The 21690-nt window shown below is 39.2% G+C and overlaps 1 protein-coding gene and 5 non-coding genes across 6 annotated transcripts; 1 reads left to right on the forward strand and 5 right to left on the reverse strand.

The window, feature by feature from the left end:
* Positions 1-1402: 1402 nt before the first annotated feature.
* On the reverse strand, positions 1403-10148 carry LOC141325979 (uncharacterized). The gene is made up of 4 exons (XM_073834696.1): positions 9998-10148; positions 2398-2666; positions 2062-2161; positions 1403-1971 (listed from the first exon to the last, which is right to left on the reverse strand). The coding sequence occupies exons 1-4, from the start codon at positions 10146-10148 to the stop codon at positions 1859-1861; spliced, it is 633 nt and encodes a 210-aa protein (XP_073690797.1). The 3' UTR covers positions 1403-1858.
* trnak-cuu (transfer RNA lysine (anticodon CUU)) lies at positions 5165-5237 on the reverse strand. The gene has a single exon. It is a non-coding gene; the product is annotated as a tRNA-Lys (tRNA).
* LOC141327053 (U4 spliceosomal RNA) lies at positions 6093-6232 on the reverse strand. The gene has a single exon (XR_012354373.1). It is a non-coding gene; the product is annotated as a U4 spliceosomal RNA (small nuclear RNA).
* Positions 10149-12757: 2609 nt separating the features above from the next.
* Positions 12758-12830, reverse strand: trnak-cuu (transfer RNA lysine (anticodon CUU)). Its single transcript has one exon. It is a non-coding gene; the product is annotated as a tRNA-Lys (tRNA).
* An 847-nt stretch (positions 12831-13677) lies between these two features.
* LOC141326989 (U4 spliceosomal RNA) lies at positions 13678-13818 on the reverse strand. Its single transcript, XR_012354313.1, has one exon. It is a non-coding gene; the product is annotated as a U4 spliceosomal RNA (small nuclear RNA).
* A 463-nt stretch (positions 13819-14281) lies between these two features.
* trnas-gcu (transfer RNA serine (anticodon GCU)) lies at positions 14282-14363 on the forward strand. Its single transcript has one exon. It is a non-coding gene; the product is annotated as a tRNA-Ser (tRNA).
* The last annotated feature ends 7327 nt before the right edge of the window (positions 14364-21690 follow it).

The raw sequence follows: 21690 nt of genomic DNA on the forward strand, positions 1-21690 counted from the left end.
CGGGGGAGGAGGCAGGGAGGGGTTTTGCGCTCGTGCATGTGCGCTCAATTTCACGTTAATTCGGATGTACAAAGAGATATGCGTGGAATTCCGCGTACGCAGTGTTTCATACATCTGATTTTTTTACTGCGTACGCACATTTACAGCTTTGTCCGTACGCAATGTTTTAGTAATAATTCAACGCAAGTCTTTGTACATGAGGCCCCAGATCCTCTCCAATCTGACACTGTGGCAACATGGAACTTTAGCATCTACATTAATATTAGTCTGTTTCTTCTTATTCTGAGGTCACCGTAGCCGCCAGATCAATTCTGTATTCCGATTAGATGGTCACTGCAGTCCCCCGGATCCAGTCCGTACCAAGAGCAGATGGTGGATCAGCACCTTCAGCCGAATGTCAGCGGATACCATGTCAACTAGATGAGCCTTAGAGACAAATCATCAGTAAAGAATGAATCCACATGCCACAGCAAACTCGAGCTGGTGAAAATGTTCATCAAACACCCGCCGCTGACTTCTTTTAAAACAAGCCAGCTTATTGAAGGTGCACAGGATAAACGCCCTGAGAAAGCTGTGCCTCGCAACCCTAAGAACGGCATAGGCGTTAGTGGACACCTGACGCGCGTGCGTGCAAAACACCGGCATTTCACACGTCCCTGGGTGGGCTCGAACCACCAACCTTTCAGTTAACAGCCGAACGCGCTAACCGATTGCGCCAAAGCTGGGGAACAATAGTCTGTTAAGGGGGGGGAAGAAAAGGAAGGAGGGGGGAGAAGGGGGAAAAGAGAAAAAGAAAGAAAAAAGAGAGAGAAAAGAAAAAAATGAGGAGAAAAGAAGTGAAAGGGAATTTTATCTCTTTGTCCTTTAAAGCAATGTTTTTGGAGTGTATATTTACAATAAATTATCTGAAAAAAAAAATGTTTTCTCTATTTTCCTGTACATTTATATGGGAGTAAGGATGATCACAAGCTTCCCAGTTCATATTACAGCGTTGCCATACATTGAAGTGTTTACTGAATGTTTTATTTATCAGTAATTATCACATAAATGATGTCCAAATGAATGAAATCATTTTTGAAATGACAAATTAATATTTTATTAGATTTATATTACTGATTATTGATATTTTATTCAAAGTTTTTGCACTTTAAATATATTTCGGCTGTAGTTATGTTCTAAAACTTATAGTACAAAATTTTTTACATTTATGTATTAAATCATCCCCAAATTTATCAACATTTTTAAAAGGGCGTATAACTGTTTAATGATACTGTAACAATGACAAACAAAAAGAGTTATTTGATCATGACCAAACTTTTATTTTTCAATCAGTCATAGCCAATTATTCATTATTCTTTTTTTTTTTTTTTTTTTACATTTTTATTCTTATAGTTATGTTGCATGTGCAGAAAACAGAATAATATCTCTTAATAATACTTTCTATTGTCCATGACTCCTGTGCCTTTTTTTTGCAAGTGCAAAAGAACAGAAAACAGAACTATACATATAAACAAAACCGTCTTGTGCATCAACTGCAAGTGAAAAGAACAGAAAGCACAAAACAATACAAATGAATAAAACTTTAAAATATTAATGACTCCTGTGCATGTTTTGAAAGTGCTAAAGAACAGAAAACAAAACTATACTTTTAAATAAAACTGTCTTAATGTCCATGGCACTAGTGCATTCATTGCAAGTGCAAAAGAACAGAAGGCAGAAAACAATACACATAAATAAAACTTTATCCCCTTTCTTTTTTGGACTCTTATGGATGGCACAGAGCTTGAAATGGTCTCTATCAGGCGACAACAATCTGGCCACTGGGCAAGTGGGGCAGTGGTGGTGAATGTATGCCTCTTCACGCTCTCCACCCCTGGAGTGAACCTGTGTCCAGCCTGCTCTGGTGTCTGACAGCAAACATCACTCTCTTCTTATCGTAATCCAGCAGGTTCTGCCAACTATATTGCTCACCTAAGCAGAGAGAGCATATAATACAAGGCAAATGAGAAAACAAAACAAGTGGTAGTGTTAACATATGACAGGTCAAGAAGAGAAACTGACCTGATGGTTGGTGAGAGCCAGAGATGGCTGATTCCTGAGCTCCACAAGATACTCCGCAAGGAGTATCCACTTTGTCCAGCACACCAGCACTATCCGAAGCCTGGGAGAAAAATACAAACAAAAAGAAAAAAATGAAATGAACAACATTATGAGTACAGTGAAGTGGGACAAAAAAACAACAACTAATAAATATATATATGTTTTTCTAGATGTTTTTTTTTTGTCAACTTCAGACAAAAAGCTACAGGTCAGCACAAATTATTTTTTTCCCTAGAAATTTAACAATATTACATAAAACATAATTACAAACATACATTCAACAAGATATTTACATACCACAGACTCGTCAGGAGACGCTGAGGCACCTGGCGTGAAGGAGGCATCAGGCTGAGTAAAGGAAGGCACAGGCTGAGTGGAGGACAGAGAGAAGCTTGGGTCATCAGTAAGACTTGACACAAGTGTTTGGTCCTCCCCGAAGCCCTCGTCTTCTTCATCCTCGCCTTCATCCACATCCTCCAGCATGTTCTCTGTCTCTTCTGAGTCAGGGTCCACTACCAGGGGCTGTCTAGTCTGACCCAGGAGGTAGTCAACACCAAGCAGCTCTCCTATGAAAAAAAATAATAATAAAAGAAAACACACAAATACAGGATCAGTCAAAAGTTTGGACACATTACTATTTTTAATGTTTTTGAAAGAAGTGTCTTATGCTCATCAGTCCAGCATTTATTTAATAAAAAATACAAAAAAACATCAATAATATTATAAAATGTTAATAAAGTTTAAATTTACAGTTACATATACTTTAAATTTAATTTATTTCTGTCATCAACACTGAATATATTTAGCAATCATTTTAGAAATCATTAAAAAGTTAAATAAAGAACAGCATTAGAAATATAATAGAAAATCTTCTGTAACAATATACAGTACTGTTCAAAAGGTTTTTTTTTTAAGAAATTAATGCTGTTCTTTTTAACTTTTTAGTCATCAATGAATTCTGCAAAACATATCACAGTTTTCGTTAAAAATAAAAATTAATACAAATATGCAGTACAAATTATTTTTCCTGTATTTTTGATCAAATAAATGCAGGCTTAATAAGCCACTTCTTTCAAAAACATTAAACACAGTCACGTGTAAAAATGTTTGACAAATAATGTACACATACATATTCTACAATGAGATACAGGTAACTTTACCTTCTGGTAGAGGTTGTTCCACTTCCGCTGCCGTGGTGCTGGTCTGTTGCCTCCAGACGGACAAACCCCAGAGCTGGCAAAAGTCCTCAACCTGGCCATCCACTCGCCATCACCCATGACCTTGTGGCTCTTTGGCTTAGTGCTCATCTAAATATAATAGGAAAATAATAGTCAGTAATGTGCATTTTGCAGGTATTGGACAACTACACAAATGTTTTTAATTTATTTTTAATGATACAAAGCTAACTAAATAATGGCACCCATTACAACAATACATTATTTTATTGCTAATAAAGAAAAACAAGGTTACACATTTATTTAAAGGTGTTACACTACAATTATACATATAAGTATTTGAATATTAAATTACCATATACAGTTACTAAAGGGGTAAGATTATTGTTTTGTTTGGTTTACAGTTAGTTGAATCCAATTACACATAATTTACTGTTATTACTATAGTAACTACATATAGCATGTATTAATGACAATGTAAAATAAAGTACATTGTTAGTTAAAAGCTGTGGTTATACATGATATGATAATCAATCTGAGAAAAAAAAAACCAAACAAAGAACATAGTAAGTAAACTTTATAAACCATGTTTAATTTTTGTAAGGGATGTCTATATAACATTGAATTTTCATTTCAATTATTATTTGTAGCACTTGCATCTGTTTATATAAATAGTAATCCATCTGCAAACACAAAACTTGATTACTACATTCACACATAGCAAAATCACATTAAATGGTAATTAGAAATGTCTACAACTAAACATATTTTTAAATCCAAATCAAACTTTAAATAGAATAAATGTGTTTACTATGCAAAATTACAGGCAAATGGTGTTTTATATGTGAGATTATAGGCAAATCATGAAAACAAAACATGATTATTACACTTTCACTTTAGTAAAAGCATGGTAAATTACTTGTTTTTTTCATTCATATTTTAATTTATAGTAAGACTGTGTTTACACTTAAAGAACGAGTAAACTGAGTTTAATAAGTACGATTATAGGCACAATTGTGTTTAATATGTGAGATTATAGGCAAGGAAACATGATTACTACACTTTCACTATAGTAAAGCCATGGTAAATGACGACAAACACAAGCACAACGTTTTTTGTTGTTGCTATTCATTCAGATTTTCATTTATAGTTAGACTGTGTTCATACAGTTGTAATCGATCAGCCAAAAACACAACATGGTTACTACGATTCACTATAGTAAAAACACGGTAAACTGTCATAAGGAATGACTGCACTTACAGCTGAAACGCGTTTTTTCCCCCATTTAAATCGAACTTAAGAACGAGTAAATAGACTTTAGAAAGTAAGATTACATTTAAACGGTGTTTCTTTATGGGCAATTCGCGAGTCAAAGGTTTGTGAACGCCAAACACGGATGAACGACGGACGAAACGTAACGAGTTACCAATTGAGAACATTGTAAACAGAGAGGAAGAAAGTAGAAAACATGTATTACTTACTTTGAAAAGTTATCCTATATTCCGTTTGTCTGATTTTTGAACCTGACTTATAATGAAACTATAAGCGCTGTGAGTGGCTCTCAACAATGGAGCTCGAACGATGCGATTGGCTCTCGTCCATTCTCACAATGGACGGCGAGATCGGCGATTGGACGAGGAGACGGCCGCGGAAACAGACGATCCTGCTCCAGGTAGCGCCACAGAGACAGCCGCTGCTGCTTGCTGCCGCCGGATCACCGGTGTAAAAGCAAGGGTTAGGGTTAGTGATAGGGATTAAAATCGCTCGCACTAACAGCGACATCTGTTTTGAAAGATGTTTCCGGAGCTCGCAAAATCCGCTCAGCCTGCGCGGCGAATGGGCACGCTGGAGCCCGCCACCCTTTTGGGAAGAAAGAGAGTCAACTGAGCCGCCCAACGTGGGGCTCGAACCCACGACCCTGAGATTAAGAGTCTCATGCTCTACCGACTGAGCTAGCCGGGCTGGTCGTGGGCTTCTTCACCGGGTCGGACCCAGTATTCATCGGCCCCCAAATTACACAGGCGAAACGGAGGCTCTCGCGTTGTGCGAGACTGTCGAGCCCTCCCCGTGGGTAGGGCTTAGAGCAGGCTTAGAGTTTTCTTCTGTCGGTTTTGACCCAATCTGTTTTTGGGAAGCGCAGTTTGACCCAGCAGTGCGGGCCAACAACACGTTCTGTTTTGCCGCGTGAAGGCGGGTCAATGCTTTGGACAGCATATGGTTGAGATGTGATTTTCCACCAATTTGGGGCACCTTTCTTAAGGAAATCAAGGATGATTTCATGGGAAATGGCAAACTGCTGTAGCGTTTGGCTAACAAGCCAAAGCTACAAAGGATGTACCGGTGCCCCGTCGTCCGAGCAGAATCCACATTCGGCCGTAATCGGAGGTTACTACTAAAGTTCGATTGTGTCTCATAGGGAGTTTGACGCAGGGCCTCAGTGGAAAACAGGCCCTCGGCGGCTGAAAGAAAAGACGAAGAAGGCATCCACATGCACATGATTCAGGAGTGTTAAATAAAGAAACCCCGCAAGATGAGGTGGTCCAGTGGTTAAGGCGGTGGAAGGCTAATACATTGTGCTCGACACGCACTGGAAGCTTTAGCGCCACTGAGAGCCCACCGGACCAGACAGGACCAACCTGTTTACGATGGGTAACGGTGATCTGTAATTGCGCTGCAGTTTAACGATACCTGTCTTGGGAACATATTGACAAAACAACAAGCCTTCTGGCTCTGGCGCTCTATCACCAGTAGACAGCTTTTTGGCGAGGAAAAAAAACCTAAACGAAACAAGGCTATATTTCTCAACAAAACTCTAAGCCTCCAGAGAGGCTAGCAAAAATTGCCAAAGCTAACTGTATTTCAAGTCATCCTGGCGGGGTATTGGGTAAAGTTTTCAACCAGCAATGATCGCGCCTCGGATAAACCTCATTGGCTACAATATTGCCAGATAGAAGAATGCCAGAGACGGTCGTGACCTTTTCGTGCACCTACGTGGATGTGAACCGACAAGGTGGCAGCAAGCTTTAAACATGACGCACAAACAGTCTCCTGGCACGGGTTGCTGCACCGTGTTTCCACGGAACAGATTAGAGGTGTGTAAAAGACGGCTCATTCACTATTCCCTCTGTGCTCAAAACAGCCTGCTGAAAGCACGGCAGCAGCAGGTGAAAAGGTCCGCAGCATGGAATCGGAAACAGCTAAGTTTTACTTTATTTTATTTTATTGAGCGTAATTATTTAACTGCATATCAGGAGACCGCGGTTATCCATTAAAGACGTGGGCTGTTAACCCCCCTCAACAACCAACAAACTGACCAAGAGCGCAGATACAATGATGCCCATTCTCGCACTTGTAGAGCGGGCGATTTGGCAGCTGAAATGCCGGTGGCACCAGAGCCGTGCACAGACCTTTTGAGGGGCATGTGCTGAAACTGAAAAAAAAGGGCACCCCCCCCCCCAACCCCAACCCCTCCACCACCAAAAAAATAACACACAATAATATTCTTATTTTATATTTAATTAGTATTAATAACTTTTATACAGATAGCTAATATACATATAGAGGGTATGTAAATATCGTGTGTGTGTGTGTGTGTATATATATATATATATATATATATATATATATATCTTATGTAAACTAATTCAAACAACACTGTGATCCACTGGGATGTCCCTCTCAATGGCTATATAGGCTATATAATATGATGAAATGTTAATAAATTACATCATGTAATTTACAAGCATCAGCAAATTCAGCAGATAACCATAAAATAAAAATAGAAATTTCTTATAAAATATTTTACCTAGCTGATAAGGATCACTCGGTTGCTTTGTGTCAAACTAAATCACATTATGTCAACATCACACCGTGTGGTGAGGCATTATATGAACCTTTATAGACATAGGCCTACTATTGTTTATTTCATAAAGACAACGTTGCACTTATTCAAACAAGATATTTTACCGTTACAAGACAACGATGTTCATCTGCTTGCGCTCTATGACTCTGACTGATGCGCTGAAACGTAGGCTAAGTCGCCGCTGTTCTCCACCTGCACCTTTACATCGGACCATTTCTTTTTTAATTCGTTCATAGTGCGATGTTCAGACCCCACTGCGTTAACCGCGTCAGCTAAACTCTCCCACTCTATTTTTTTTTTATTTTTTTTTTTATTTTTTTATTTTTTTACAAACTTGCAAATAACAGTTTTTCTCCGGTCTACCGGTGAGGAGCACCTTCAAATCACATTCTGTTAAGTTTCTCTTGCTTGCTTTTTCGTTTGGTTTTGCCAAAGTGGAGTCATTACTATATTAATACGGGGGAGGAGGCAGGGAGGGGTTTTGCGCTCGTGCATGTGCGCTCAATTTCACGTTAATTCGGATGTACAAAGAGATATGCGTGGAATTCCGCGTACGCAGTGTTTCATACATCTGATTTTTTTACTGCGTACGCACATTTACAGCTTTGTCCGTACGCAATGTTTTAGTAATAATTCAACGCAAGTCTTTGTACATGAGGCCCCAGATCCTCTCCAATCTGACACTGTGGCAACATGGAACTTTAGCATCTACATTAATATTAGTCTGTTTCTTCTTATTCTGAGGTCACCGTAGCCGCCAGATCAATTCTGTATTCCGATTAGATGGTCACTGCAGTCCCCCGGATCCAGTCCGTACCAAGAGCAGATGGTGGATCAGCACCTTCAGCCGAATGTCAGCGGATACCATGTCAACTAGATGAGCCTTAGAGACAAATCATCAGTAAAGAATGAATCCACATGCCACAGCAAACTCGAGCTGGTGAAAATGTTCATCAAACACCCGCCGCTGACTTCTTTTAAAACAAGCCAGCTTATTGAAGGTGCACAGGATAAACGCCCTGAGAAAGCTGTGCCTCGCAACCCTAAGAACGGCATAGGCGTTAGTGGACACCTGACGCGCGTGCGTGCAAAACACCGGCATTTCACACGTCCCTGGGTGGGCTCGAACCACCAACCTTTCAGTTAACAGCCGAACGCGCTAACCGATTGCGCCAAAGCTGGGGAACAATAGTCTGTTAAGGGGGGGGAAGAAAAGGAAGGAGGGGGGAGAAGGGGGAAAAGAGAAAAAGAAAGAAAAAAGAGAGAGAAAAGAAAAAAATGAGGAGAAAAGAAGTGAAAGGGAATTTTATCTCTTTGTCCTTTAAAGCAATGTTTTTGGAGTGTATATTTACAATAAATTATCTGAAAAAAAAATGTTTTCTCTATTTTCCTGTACATTTATATGGGAGTAAGGATGATCACAAGCTTCCCAGTTCATATTACAGCGTTGCCATACATTGAAGTGTTTACTGAATGTTTTATTTATCAGTAATTATCACATAAATGATGTCCAAATGAATGAAATCATTTTTGAAATGACAAATTAATATTTTATTAGATTTATATTACTGATTATTGATATTTTATTCAAAGTTTTTGCACTTTAAATATATTTCGGCTGTAGTTATGTTCTAAAACTTATAGTACAAAATTTTTTACATTTATGTATTAAATCATCCCCAAATTTATCAACATTTTTAAAAGGGCGTATAACTGTTTAATGATACTGTAACAATGACAAACAAAAAGAGTTATTTGATCATGACCAAACTTTTATTTTTCAATCAGTCATAGCCAATTATTCATTATTCTTTTTTTTTTTTTTTTTTTACATTTTTATTCTTATAGTTATGTTGCATGTGCAGAAAACAGAATAATATCTCTTAATAATACTTTCTATTGTCCATGACTCCTGTGCCTTTTTTTTGCAAGTGCAAAAGAACAGAAAACAGAACTATACATATAAACAAAACCGTCTTGTGCATCAACTGCAAGTGAAAAGAACAGAAAGCACAAAACAATACAAATGAATAAAACTTTAAAATATTAATGACTCCTGTGCATGTTTTGAAAGTGCTAAAGAACAGAAAACAAAACTATACTTTTAAATAAAACTGTCTTAATGTCCATGGCACTAGTGCATTCATTGCAAGTGCAAAAGAACAGAAGGCAGAAAACAATACACATAAATAAAACTTTATCCCCTTTCTTTTTTGGACTCTTATGGATGGCACAGAGCTTGAAATGGTCTCTATCAGGCGACAACAATCTGGCCACTGGGCAAGTGGGGCAGTGGTGGTGAATGTATGCCTCTTCACGCTCTCCACCCCTGGAGTGAACCTGTGTCCAGCCTGCTCTGGTGTCTGACAGCAAACATCACTCTCTTCTTATCGTAATCCAGCAGGTTCTGCCAACTATATTGCTCACCTAAGCAGAGAGAGCATATAATACAAGGCAAATGAGAAAACAAAACAAGTGGTAGTGTTAACATATGACAGGTCAAGAAGAGAAACTGACCTGATGGTTGGTGAGAGCCAGAGATGGCTGATTCCTGAGCTCCACAAGATACTCCGCAAGGAGTATCCACTTTGTCCAGCACACCAGCACTATCCGAAGCCTGGGAGAAAAATACAAACAAAAAGAAAAAAATGAAATGAACAACATTATGAGTACAGTGAAGTGGGACAAAAAAACAACAACTAATAAATATATATATGTTTTTCTAGATGTTTTTTTTTTGTCAACTTCAGACAAAAAGCTACAGGTCAGCACAAATTATTTTTTTCCCTAGAAATTTAACAATATTACATAAAACATAATTACAAACATACATTCAACAAGATATTTACATACCACAGACTCGTCAGGAGACGCTGAGGCACCTGGCGTGAAGGAGGCATCAGGCTGAGTAAAGGAAGGCACAGGCTGAGTGGAGGACAGAGAGAAGCTTGGGTCATCAGTAAGACTTGACACAAGTGTTTGGTCCTCCCCGAAGCCCTCGTCTTCTTCATCCTCGCCTTCATCCACATCCTCCAGCATGTTCTCTGTCTCTTCTGAGTCAGGGTCCACTACCAGGGGCTGTCTAGTCTGACCCAGGAGGTAGTCAACACCAAGCAGCTCTCCTATGAAAAAAAATAATAATAAAAGAAAACACACAAATACAGGATCAGTCAAAAGTTTGGACACATTACTATTTTTAATGTTTTTGAAAGAAGTGTCTTATGCTCATCAGTCCAGCATTTATTTAATAAAAAATACAAAAAAACATCAATAATATTATAAAATGTTAATAAAGTTTAAATTTACAGTTACATATACTTTAAATTTAATTTATTTCTGTCATCAACACTGAATATATTTAGCAATCATTTTAGAAATCATTAAAAAGTTAAATAAAGAACAGCATTAGAAATATAATAGAAAATCTTCTGTAACAATATACAGTACTGTTCAAAAGGTTTTTTTTTTAAGAAATTAATGCTGTTCTTTTTAACTTTTTAGTCATCAATGAATTCTGCAAAACATATCACAGTTTTCATTAAAAATAAAAATTAATACAAATATGCAGTACAAATTATTTTTCCTGTATTTTTGATCAAATAAATGCAGGCTTAATAAGCCACTTCTTTCAAAAACATTAAACACAGTCACGTGTAAAAATGTTTGACAAATAATGTACACATACATATTCTACAATGAGATACAGGTAACTTTACCTTCTGGTAGAGGTTGTTCCACTTCCGCTGCCGTGGTGCTGGTCTGTTGCCTCCAGACGGACAAACCCCAGAGCTGGCAAAAGTCCTCAACCTGGCCATCCACTCGCCATCACCCATGACCTTGTGGCTCTTTGGCTTAGTGCTCATCTAAATATAATAGGAAAATAATAGTCAGTAATGTGCATTTTGCAGGTATTGGACAACTACACAAATGTTTTTAATTTATTTTTAATGATACAAAGCTAACTAAATAATGGCACCCATTACAACAATACATTATTTTATTGCTAATAAAGAAAAACAAGGTTACACATTTATTTAAAGGTGTTACACTACAATTATACATATAAGTATTTGAATATTAAATTACCATATACAGTTACTAAAGGGGTAAGATTATTGTTTTGTTTGGTTTACAGTTAGTTGAATCCAATTACACATAATTTACTGTTATTACTATAGTAACTACATATAGCATGTATTAATGACAATGTAAAATAAAGTACATTGTTAGTTAAAAGCTGTGGTTATACATGATATGATAATCAATCTGAGAAAAAAAAAACCAAACAAAGAACATAGTAAGTAAACTTTATAAACCATGTTTAATTTTTGTAAGGGATGTCTATATAACATTGAATTTTCATTTCAATTATTATTTGTAGCACTTGCATCTGTTTATATAAATAGTAATCCATCTGCAAACACAAAACTTGATTACTACATTCACACATAGCAAAATCACATTAAATGGTAATTAGAAATGTCTACAACTAAACATATTTTTAAATCCAAATCAAACTTTAAATAGAATAAATGTGTTTACTATGCAAAATTACAGGCAAATGGTGTTTTATATGTGAGATTATAGGCAAATCATGAAAACAAAACATGATTATTACACTTTCACTTTAGTAAAAGCATGGTAAATTACTTGTTTTTTTCATTCATATTTTAATTTATAGTAAGACTGTGTTTACACTTAAAGAACGAGTAAACTGAGTTTAATAAGTACGATTATAGGCACAATTGTGTTTAATATGTGAGATTATAGGCAAGGAAACATGATTACTACACTTTCACTATAGTAAAGCCATGGTAAATGACGACAAACACAAGCACAACGTTTTTTGTTGTTGCTATTCATTCAGATTTTCATTTATAGTAAGACTGTGTTCATACAGTTGTAATCGATCAGCCAAAAACACAACATGGTTACTACGATTCACTATAGTAAAAACACGGTAAACTGTCATAAGGAATGACTGCACTTACAGCTGAAACGCGTTTTTTCCCCCATTTAAATCGAACTTAAGAACGAGTAAATAGACTTTAGAAAGTAAGATTACATTTAAACGGTGTTTCTTTATGGGCAATTCGCGAGTCAAAGGTTTGTGAACGCCAAACACGGATGAACGACGGACGAAACGTAACGAGTTACCAATTGAGAACATTGTAAACAGAGAGGAAGAAAGTAGAAAACATGTATTACTTACTTTGAAAAGTTATCCTATATTCCGTTTGTCTGATTTTTGAACCTGACTTATAATGAAACTATAAGCGCTGTGAGTGGCTCTCAACAATGGAGCTCGAACGATGCGATTGGCTCTCGTCCATTCTCACAATGGACGGCGAGATCGGCGATTGGACGAGGAGACGGCCGCGGAAACAGACGATCCTGCTCCAGGTAGCGCCACAGAGACAGCCGCTGCTGCTTGCTGCCGCCGGATCACCGGTGTAAAAGCAAGGGTTAGGGTTAGTGATAGGGATTAAAATCGCTCGCACTAACAGCGACATCTGTTTTGAAAGATGTTTCCGGAGCTCGCAAAATCCGCTCAGCCTGCGCGGCGAATGGGCACGCTGGAGCCCGCCACCCTTTTGGGAAGAAAGAGAGTCAACTGAGCCGCCCAACGTGGGGCTCGAACCCACGACCCTGAGATTAAGAGTCTCATGCTCTACCGACTGAGCTAGCCGGGCTGGTCGTGGGCTTCTTCACCGGGTCGGACCCAGTATTCATCGGCCCCCAAATTACACAGGCGAAACGGAGGCTCTCGCGTTGTGCGAGACTGTCGAGCCCTCCCCGTGGGTAGGGCTTAGAGCAGGCTTAGAGTTTTCTTCTGTCGGTTTTGACCCAATCTGTTTTTGGGAAGCGCAGTTTGACCCAGCAGTGCGGGCCAACAACACGTTCTGTTTTGCCGCGTGAAGGCGGGTCAATGCTTTGGACAGCGTATGGTTGAGATGTGATTTTCCACCAATTTGGGGCACCTTTCTTAAGGAAATCAAGGATGATTTCATGGGAAATGGCAAACTGCTGTAGCGTTTGGCTAACAAGCCAAAGCTACAAAGGATGTACCGGTGCCCCGTCGTCCGAGCAGAATCCACATTCGGCCGTAATCGGAGGTTACTACTAAAGTTCGATTGTGTCTCATAGGGAGTTTGACGCAGGGCCTCAGTGGAAAACAGGCCCTCGGCGGCTGAAACAAAAGACGAAGAAGGCATCCACATGCACATGATTCAGGAGTGTTAAACAAAGAAACCACGCAAGATGACGAGGTGGTCCAGCGGTTAAGGCGGTGGAAGGCTAATACATTGTGCTCGACATGCACTGGAAGCTTTAGCGCCACTGAGAGTCCACCGGACCAGACAGGCCCAACCTGTTTACGATGGGTAACGGTGAGCTGTAATTGCGCTGCAGTTTAATGATACCCGTCTTGAGGACATATTTACAAAACAACAAGCCTTCTGGCTCTGGCGCTCAATCATCAGCAGACACCTTTTTGACGAGAAACAAAACAAGGCTACTTTTTCTCAACAATACTCTAAGCCTCCAGAGAGGCTAGCAAAAATTGCCAAAGCTGACTGTATTTCAAGTCATCCTGGCGGGGTATTGGGTAAAGTTTTCAACCAGCAATGATCGCGCCTCGGATAAACCTCATAGGCTACAATATTGCCTCTGCGAAAGAATGCCGGCGACGGTCGTGACCTTTTCAGGCACCTACGTGGATGTGAACCGACAAGGTGGTAGCAAGCTTTAAACTGCCGCACAAACAGTCTCCTGGCACGGGTTGCTGCACCGTGTTTCTACGGAACAGATTAGAGGTGTGTAAAAGACGGCTCATTCACTATTCCCTCTGTGCTCAAAACAGCCTGCTGAAAGCACAGCAGCAGCAGCTGAAAAGGTCCGCAGCATGGCCTCTCTCAGTCAGCAAGGGGGCGGGGAGGCCGAGTGGTTAAGGCGATGGATTGCTAATCCCATCCTTGTCGTTCGGTTCCTTTAGCACTGGACCTTAATCTAGGTCCTGGGGACCCCATGCTGAACTTTTTGTGTGTCCTCCTTATCTAACACACTCAGTTCAGTTCTTTGAGTTCTCTACTAATGAGCTGATGATCTGAATCGGGAGTGCTAAATAAAAGACGCCACGTAATATGACGAGGTGGCCGAGTGGTTAAGGCGATGGACTGCTAATCCATTGTGCTCTGCACGCGTGGGTTCGAATCCCATCCTCGTCGTTCGGTACGTTTAGCAGTGATCCTCGGTCCTGGGGACCCCACTCTGCAATTTTTGTGTGTCTTCCCTATCTGACACACTCAGTTCAGTTCACTGAGCGCTCTACTAATGAGCTGGTGGTCTGAATCGGGAGGGTTAAACAAAAGGACCGCGCAAAACGAAAGGTGGTCGAGTGGTTAAGGCGATGCAAGGCTAGTCCGTTGTGCTCGGCACGCCTTGGTTTGTGTGGGTTCGAATCCCATCCTCTTCATTTGATGCTTTAGCACCACTGAGAGCCCACCGGAACAGACAGGCCCAACCTGTTGACGATGGGTAGCGGCGAGCTGTGATTGTGCTGTAGTTTATTGATACCTGCCGCAAAGTCTTGAGAACATATTGACAAAACAACAAGTCTTCTGGCTCCGGCACGCTACGATCGGTGGACACCTCTTTGACGAGGACCAACAACCAGCCACGCCAATAAAAGGAAACAAAACGAAGCAAGACTATCTTTCTCAACAAGCCTCCAGAGAGATTGGCAAAAATTGCCGATGCTGACTGTATTTCAAGTCATCCCGGTGGGGTATTGACTTTGTGGCAACATGGAACTTTTGCATCTACATTAATATTAGTCTGTTTCTTCTTATTCTGAGGTCACCGTAGCCACCAGATCCATTCTGTATTCCGATCTGATGGTCACTACAGTCCCCCGGTTCCAGTCCGTACCAAGAGCAGATGGTGGATCAGCACCTTCAGCCGAATGTCAGCGGATACTATGTCAACTAGATGAGCCCCAGAGACAGATCATCAGTAAAGAAGGCATCCACATGCCACAGCAAACTACTCGAGCTGGTGAAAATGTTCACCAAACACCCGCCGCTGAATTCTTTTAAAACAAGCCAGCTTATTGAAGGTGCACAAGATAAACGCCCTGAGAAAGCTGTGCCTCGCAACCCTAAGAATGGCATAGGCGTCAGTGGACACCTGACGCGCGTGCAAAACTCCGGCATTTCACACGTCCCTGGGTGGGCTCGAACCACCAACCTTTCGGTTAACAGCCGAACGTGCTAACCGATTGCGCCAAAGCTGGGGAACAATGGTCTGTTAAGGGGGGGGGAAGAAAAGGAAAGAGGGGGATGAAGGGGGAAAAGAGAAAAAGAAAGAAAAAAGAGAGAGAAAAAAGGAAAAAATGAGGAGAAAAGAAATGAAAGGGAATTTTATCTCTTTGAACTGTTTTTGGAGTGTATATTTACAATAAATTATCTGAAAAAAAATGTTTTCTCTATTTTCCTGTACATTTATATGGGAGTAAGGATATCACAAGCTTTCCAGTTCATATTAGTGTTGCCATACATTGAAGTGTTTACTGAATGTTTTATTTATCAGTAATTATCACATAAATGATGTCCAAATTAATGAAATTTTTTCTGAAATTACAAAAATAATATTTTATTAGATTTATATTACTGATTATTGATATCTTATTCAAAATTTTTGCACTTTAAATATATTTCTGCTGTAGTTATGTTCTAAAACTTATAGTACAAAAAATAGTAAATTTATTTATTAAATAATCCCCAAATTTATCAACATTTTTAAAAGGGCCTGTAACGTTAAATGATACTGTAACAAAGACATACAAAAAGAGTTACTTAATCATGACCAAACTTTTATTTTTCAATCAGTCATAGCCAATTATTCATTATTCTTTTTTCTTTTTTTACATTTTTATTCTTATAGTTATGTTGCATGTACAGAAAACAGAATAATATCTCTTAATAATACTTTCTATTGTCCATGACTCCTGTGCATTTTTTGCAAGTGCAAAAGAACAGAAAACAGAACTATACATATAAATAAAACCGTCCAATGTCCATGGCACTAGTGCATTCATTGCAAGTGCAAAAGAACAGAAAGCAGAAAACAATACACATAAATAAAACTTTATCCCCTTTATTTTTTGGACTCTTATGGATGGCACAGAGCTTGAAATGGTCTCTATCAGGCGACAACAATCTGGCCACTGGGCAAGTGGGGCAGTGGTGGTGAATGTATGTCTCTTCACGCTCTCCACTCCTGGAGTGAACCTGTGTCCAGCCTGCTCTGGTGTCTGGCAGCAAACATCACTTTCTTCTTATCGTAATCCAGCAGGTTCTGCCAACTATATTGCTCACCTAAGCAGAGAGAGCATATAATAGGGGTGGGACGATACAGGTAACTCACGATTCAATTCTGTGACGATATGTGGCCCACGATATCGATAATATCACGATTCGCGATATCTACAATATTCAATATATTGGAAGAAATTTCATCAAAGATATATCACGATATATGTGACTGAAAAAGAAAAAAATACCTATAATAAGGAAATCTTAAGCATTTATTAATGCCAACATTTTCAACACTGTGCAAAGAAATATGCATTTGCATAATAACTCACTGCCTCCTGGTCTTAAATGTAAACGCTGTACAGCTAGACAGATAAAAGTGCCTGAACATTAAAAAAACAACATGAACATTAACTAACATGTGTAAACCGTGATACTGAAACGTCAGTAGTAAGTTACTGTAAAGTGCTTTATGTTAACCTGGACAGTGGTCACATCAAGGCATATTCTTCTTGAGGAACAATAACACCTGTTTCACACATACTCCGTCTGCAGTGCGTATGCAGTCCGTGTGCGATGCAGAAGCAGCACGGACTCGTTTTGCTTTCACACAGAACACGTTTTATAAACAACGTATCATTCAATGCACTTGAATGCACTTGCACACAGCTTCTGGGACGTACTGCCGGACAGCAACCGCGTGCAGTGTGAACACTCTAATCCGTTAACATGGGTGCGGAAAAAAATACTCAACGCATACGCACTGCAGACGGAGTATGTGTGAAACAGGCGTAACTGATCAGCATGCTCAACTAGCGGGTGCGTCTTTGTTTGGTTTTCGTTATTTTCCGCCATTCTTCTCACTTCTCTTTTTTTCTGCGCTTCTTCTCTGTTGTTGTTAGATAACTTGTGTTCTTCACTGGCCGCTGCTTCTGCCACTTTACCCCTATTTACTCGAAACAGCGCCCCCCGCAAACAGAATGGTAGATATTGGGTAGTGACAGTGACACTGACGACGGGTAAATTAATAATTTTGTGTTGTAATAAAATATCGATATTGGCCGTTAGTGTATCGATTATTTATTGCGACAAAGAGCACAACAATGTATTGCAATATCGATTTTTTTTCCCACCCCTAGCATATAATACATGGCAAATGAGAAAACAAAACAAGTGGTAGTGTTAACATATGACAGGTCAAGAAGAGAAACTGACCTGATGGTTGGTGAGACCCAGAGATGGCTGATTCCTGAGCTCCAGATACTCCGCAAGGCTGTCCACTTTGTCCAGCACACCAGCACTATCCAAAGCCTGTGAGAAAAATACAAGAAAAAAAAAAAAAAATTTAATAAACAACATGAGTACAGTGAAGTGGGACAAAAAAAAAACAAATAAATATAAATATTTTTCTAGAGTTTTTTTGTCAACTTCAGACAAAAAGCTACAGGTCAGCACGAATTATATTTTTTCCCTAGAAATTTAACAATATTACATAAAACATAATTACATACATACATATAACGAGATATTTACATACCACAGACTCGTCAGGAGATGCTGAGGCACCTGGCGTGAAGGAGGCATCAGGCTGAGTGGAGGACAGAGAGAAGCTTGGGTCATCAGTAAGACTCGACTCAGTAATGTCAAATGTTTGGTCCTCCCTGAAGCCCTCGTCTTCTTCATCCTCACCTTCATCCACATCCTCCAGCATGTTCTCTGTCTCTTCTGAGTCAGGGTCCACTACCAGGGGCTGTCCAGTCTGACCCAGGAAGTAGTCAACACCAAGCAGCTCTCCTATGAAAAAAAAAATTTAATAAAAGAAAACACATAAATACAGGATCATTCAAAAGTTTGGACACATCACTATTTTTAATGTTTTTGAAAGAAGTGTCTTATGCTCATCAGTCCTGCATTTATTTAATAAAAAATACAAAAAACATGAATAATATTATTAAATGTTAATACAGTTTAAATTTACAGTTCCATATACTTTAAATTTAATTTATTTCTGTCATCAACGCTGAATATATTTAGCAATCATTTTAGAAAACATTAAAAAGTTAAATAAAGAACAGCATTAGAAATATGATAGAAAATCTTCTGTAACAATATACTGTTCAAAAGTTTTTTTTTAAGAAATTAATGCTGTTCTTTTAATATTCCTACTCATGACAAGTGACTTTGTCTTAGGTTGAAAGCAAAACTTAGACTTACTCATATCGTTGGCTTTAAGACTGACTGAACTGAATGACCCACAATGGGTTAACACAAATTCATCAGCCATTATAGCAGCTTCAGAAAGTGTATTAACCTTGTGTTCAGTGAGATGCGTAGCTACAGCACGAGGAACACAATGTTTAAACTCCTCTAAGAGCACTAATTCTCTTAACTGCTCTTTAGTTGTAACTTTCATTGAAGTACACCAACGATCAAATAAGTTCTCTTTTTCTCTTGCAAATTCAACATGAGTACACTCATCAGCTTTACTCAAACTCCTAAATTTTTGACGATATGCCTCGGGCACGAGTTCATATGCATGTAACACAGCAGATTTCACAACATCATACTCACCACTCTGTTCCAGTGAGAGTGCAGAATAAACTTCCTGAGCTTTACCTGTGAACACACACTGTAACAACAAAGTCCAAAAGCTTTTCGGCCATTTCATGGATAAAGCAACACGTTCAAAGTGATAAAAATATTTATCCACTTCTTTTTCAGAAAATGGCGGCACTAATCTCATATTTCTGTAAACGTCAAACACCGGTTCACCTGCATTCGCATGCTGTTGTGAAACCGGAGGCACATTTGCTTGTGAAACCTCAGCTGTCTTTGCTGCTAATTCTAACTCCAACCTCTTTATCTGAAACGCTCTCTCATCACGTTCCCGCTCTAACTCAAGCTCCAGTTTTCTCATAGCTAACTGATGATCTAATTTTCTCCCTTCAAATTCTCTTTCTACTGCTCGCTCTTTCATAGCGCGATCGTCACCTTCAGCACGAATTTTGCGGCATCTAAACACAATTGCTTCTCTTGCAAAGACAACTCTGGAAATTTTGTCTCACTTCCACTATAAACCTCAGCAGGAGTAGACACAAACGATTCACTAGGAGTAATTAACTCAGCGCTTACCTCTATAACTCCTCTATCAACAAGTGATCGCTTCAAAGTAGTCACGATAGTTTCCTTCAGCCTCTTTTCCTGAGAAGTAAGATCGACACTAAAGCGTTCGGCAATTTGCACCAACTGCTCTTTTGTACAACTCTCAAGCAAAGCTTCTGATGGACACGCAAAGAAATCTTCGAGCACCGAAGACATTTTGTTCGTATATATATACGCACAATAACACAAACGAAACTACTAATTTAGCTAACACACGTGAGACGCTGTTTACACGAAATACAACTCCCATAAGCCACTGCTTCAAAAAGGAACTACGTCACTGTATTACGCAACCTAACTCATTCACAAAAACTTCCGAAGACTTCCCACAAGTCAAAACACAGTGTAAGCGCGAGAATAAACCGCACTATACACACTAACACAATGATTTACCTTTACTTATTTGTTGAATAGATTTACCGTTTACAATATGAGAAAACTCCAGCTCCTAACTCAGAAAACACTAACTAAATCCTACCTGGTCTTCAGAGATGTACCGGGCTCAGGGCGGCATTAAACGCTGAGCTCCGCGACAATCAGTCAAACTGAAGGTCCGGAAGCGTACCCCCTACAGAGAATTAATCTCCACCCAGGATAACCTCCAAAAACAAGAAAGGCAAAATAACAAAACAAAACAACAAACAGTGCTCCGTCGGAAAGATTGCATTCACAATCCAGCTGGAAACACTCTAACTAACCAGAGTTCTCATTTATAAAAGGCAATCATTCAAAAAAACATATACACATACAACCATACTTACCAACGTTTCCTACCCCCATAGGATCGCGGACGAGACACCCAATTTATGTTACGGCCAGCTCGTTTCGACCGTACATAAATGATACAAGTACACTAAAATAATGACTTGCAAGATTTTATTAGTCTTCAAAATACAGATAAATTAATATAACGAAGTCTAGGGTTCAAAATCAAAGGGGAAAAAATCATAATCCAGATGGGGAGGAGAAAAGGTTGGTATGGGCTGCAGACAAGATAAAGGTTAGCAACAAGTGACTCCTCCAGAGGCTGTCAGTCCCCTGGACGAAGTCAAGAAGAGTGGTCGAGGCCAGTGTTTTATCCTCTCCTTAAGTGGTGAACAGGTGTACGCAATCTCCTGCGCTCTCATAGAAGAACAATGCCACCAGCAGGCGAGCAAGTAAAACACAGGGTCGTAACACCAACTGTATCCCATGTGCAAGAAAAAATAGAAAAATATGGATGTCAGTGACAGTTTATTACATAGTGGTTGTACTTACAGGCATCAGAGAGCGATCCAGTTAAACCGAGAAAGAGAGAGCAACATAGTACAGGCCGAACAGTGAGAGGAGAAGGAGATGACCAGGTAAGCGTTTCAACTGGGATTTCATTGAGCTGTAATGGTGTCTACTAGGGGTGTGACGGATAGTATATAACCGTGAGACCGACGGTTATAGTTGAACACCGTCATTAGAACTCTATAACTGCCAAAACCGTGTTATTAAAATATTTTTTACAAACATTTTTTATCATAGAGAATGTTTAAATACTAATTAAAAACAATTGTTAACAGTCTATGTTATTAATGGTCTACGTCGTTTCCAACTGTATTTGATTCTTTGCCAAGTACCCCTTGACCGACCACCAATCATTTGAAATATATAAAAGCTATGATATAGTGATGTGCCATCATTATGAGATTTATTAAGCAAATGAAAAACATTTGCAATAATAAACATTAGCAATGAACATTTGCAATCAGGAGACATGGTTTTTACCACTAAAGTTCTGTTTTGTAAATCGTCAGATTTTTACCACTTCATTAAGTTTTGCTTTGTAGAAAGCCTTTCTTTAAAGCGAATTTTGTTTTGTACAAATTGTATCTTAATTTTAATATGTTTCATCAACCAATTGCATGTATTTAATAAATAAAAAAGCAAATATAGGAGACAATATAATAACCGTGACATCGAGGCTCCGATGCGCCGCGTTCACTTGCAGTGCATTGTGAAGTTGAACTAGAGCGCATCTCATCGTAAATGAATGAAACTCAGCGTAGGCCTATGCCTCATACATTAGCATTAAATATCTTTGCTGCTG

Source organism: Garra rufa, chromosome 2 (assembly GCF_049309525.1).
Source record: "Garra rufa chromosome 2, GarRuf1.0, whole genome shotgun sequence".
Taxonomy (NCBI): Eukaryota; Metazoa; Chordata; class Actinopteri; order Cypriniformes; family Cyprinidae; genus Garra; species Garra rufa.

Excerpts from the sequence above, each read along its gene's own strand:
- LOC141325979 (XM_073834696.1), bottom strand. The coding sequence starts at position 10,148 with ATGAAGAAGACGAGGGCTTCGGGGAGGACCAAACACTTGTGTCAAGTC. Across the intron at positions 2,667-9,997 it reads GCCTCAGCGTCTCCTGACGA|GAGAGCTGCTTGGTGTTGAC; the intron begins GTCTGTGGTATG and ends TTTTTTTCATAG. Across the intron at positions 1,972-2,061 it reads TGGCTCTCACCAACCATCAG|GTGAGCAATATAGTTGGCAG; the intron begins GTCAGTTTCTCT and ends CTCTCTGCTTAG.